Source organism: Vombatus ursinus, unplaced genomic scaffold (assembly GCF_900497805.2).
Source record: "Vombatus ursinus unplaced genomic scaffold, bare-nosed wombat genome assembly UNPS02010394.1, whole genome shotgun sequence".
Classification (NCBI taxonomy): Eukaryota; Metazoa; Chordata; class Mammalia; order Diprotodontia; family Vombatidae; genus Vombatus; species Vombatus ursinus.
This window is the reverse complement of record NW_020950172.1, coordinates 1,970,011-1,970,426: the sequence shown is the minus strand read 5'-3', so window position 1 is coordinate 1,970,426 and position 416 is coordinate 1,970,011. Positions and strand designations below refer to the sequence as shown.

General features: G+C 76.7%; 1 protein-coding gene across 1 annotated transcript in view; it reads left to right on the top strand.

Moving 5' to 3' along the window:
- Nucleotides 1–275: 275 nt before the first annotated feature.
- CERK (ceramide kinase) overlaps nt 276–416 on the top strand; it is a 51,146-nt gene continuing 51,005 nt past the window's right edge. The window contains exon 1 of the mRNA XM_027854289.1: nt 276–411. Coding sequence (XP_027710090.1) covers nt 291–411 — 121 coding nt within the window. The 5' untranslated portion in view covers nt 276–290. The remainder of the gene's footprint in view (nt 412–416) is intronic.

Sequence of the window (416 nt, the reverse complement as noted above, 5' to 3'; positions counted from 1 at the left end):
TCCGGGCCCTGTCCAGTCCCTTGGGGACTTTCTGACGCTCTCATTGGGTCCTTCACGCGCGGCCCCGCCCCTGCGGGAGTGTCTGGCACTCTCATTGGTTAGGGGTCCACGCCCCGCTCCGCGGCTGTTTTGCATACGTGATGACGCAGTGCCCCCGCGCAGAGGCGGGGGGGGGCGGATCGCTACCCGGAACCCCGCCCCCTGCCCCGGCGCGCGCGCGCGCGCGCCCCAGGCCCGGCCGTGAGGAGAGAGGGAAGGAGCGAGCGCGGCGGGCCGGGCCGGGGGCCGCCATGGAGGCCGAGCCAGGCCCGCCCCAGCTGTGGCTCAAGCGGCGCCGCTGCCTGCTCAGCCTCGACCGCCCGCGGGCGCTGCTGCTGTGGGGGCCCGCCGCGGCCCCGACCTCCGGGCCCGGTGAG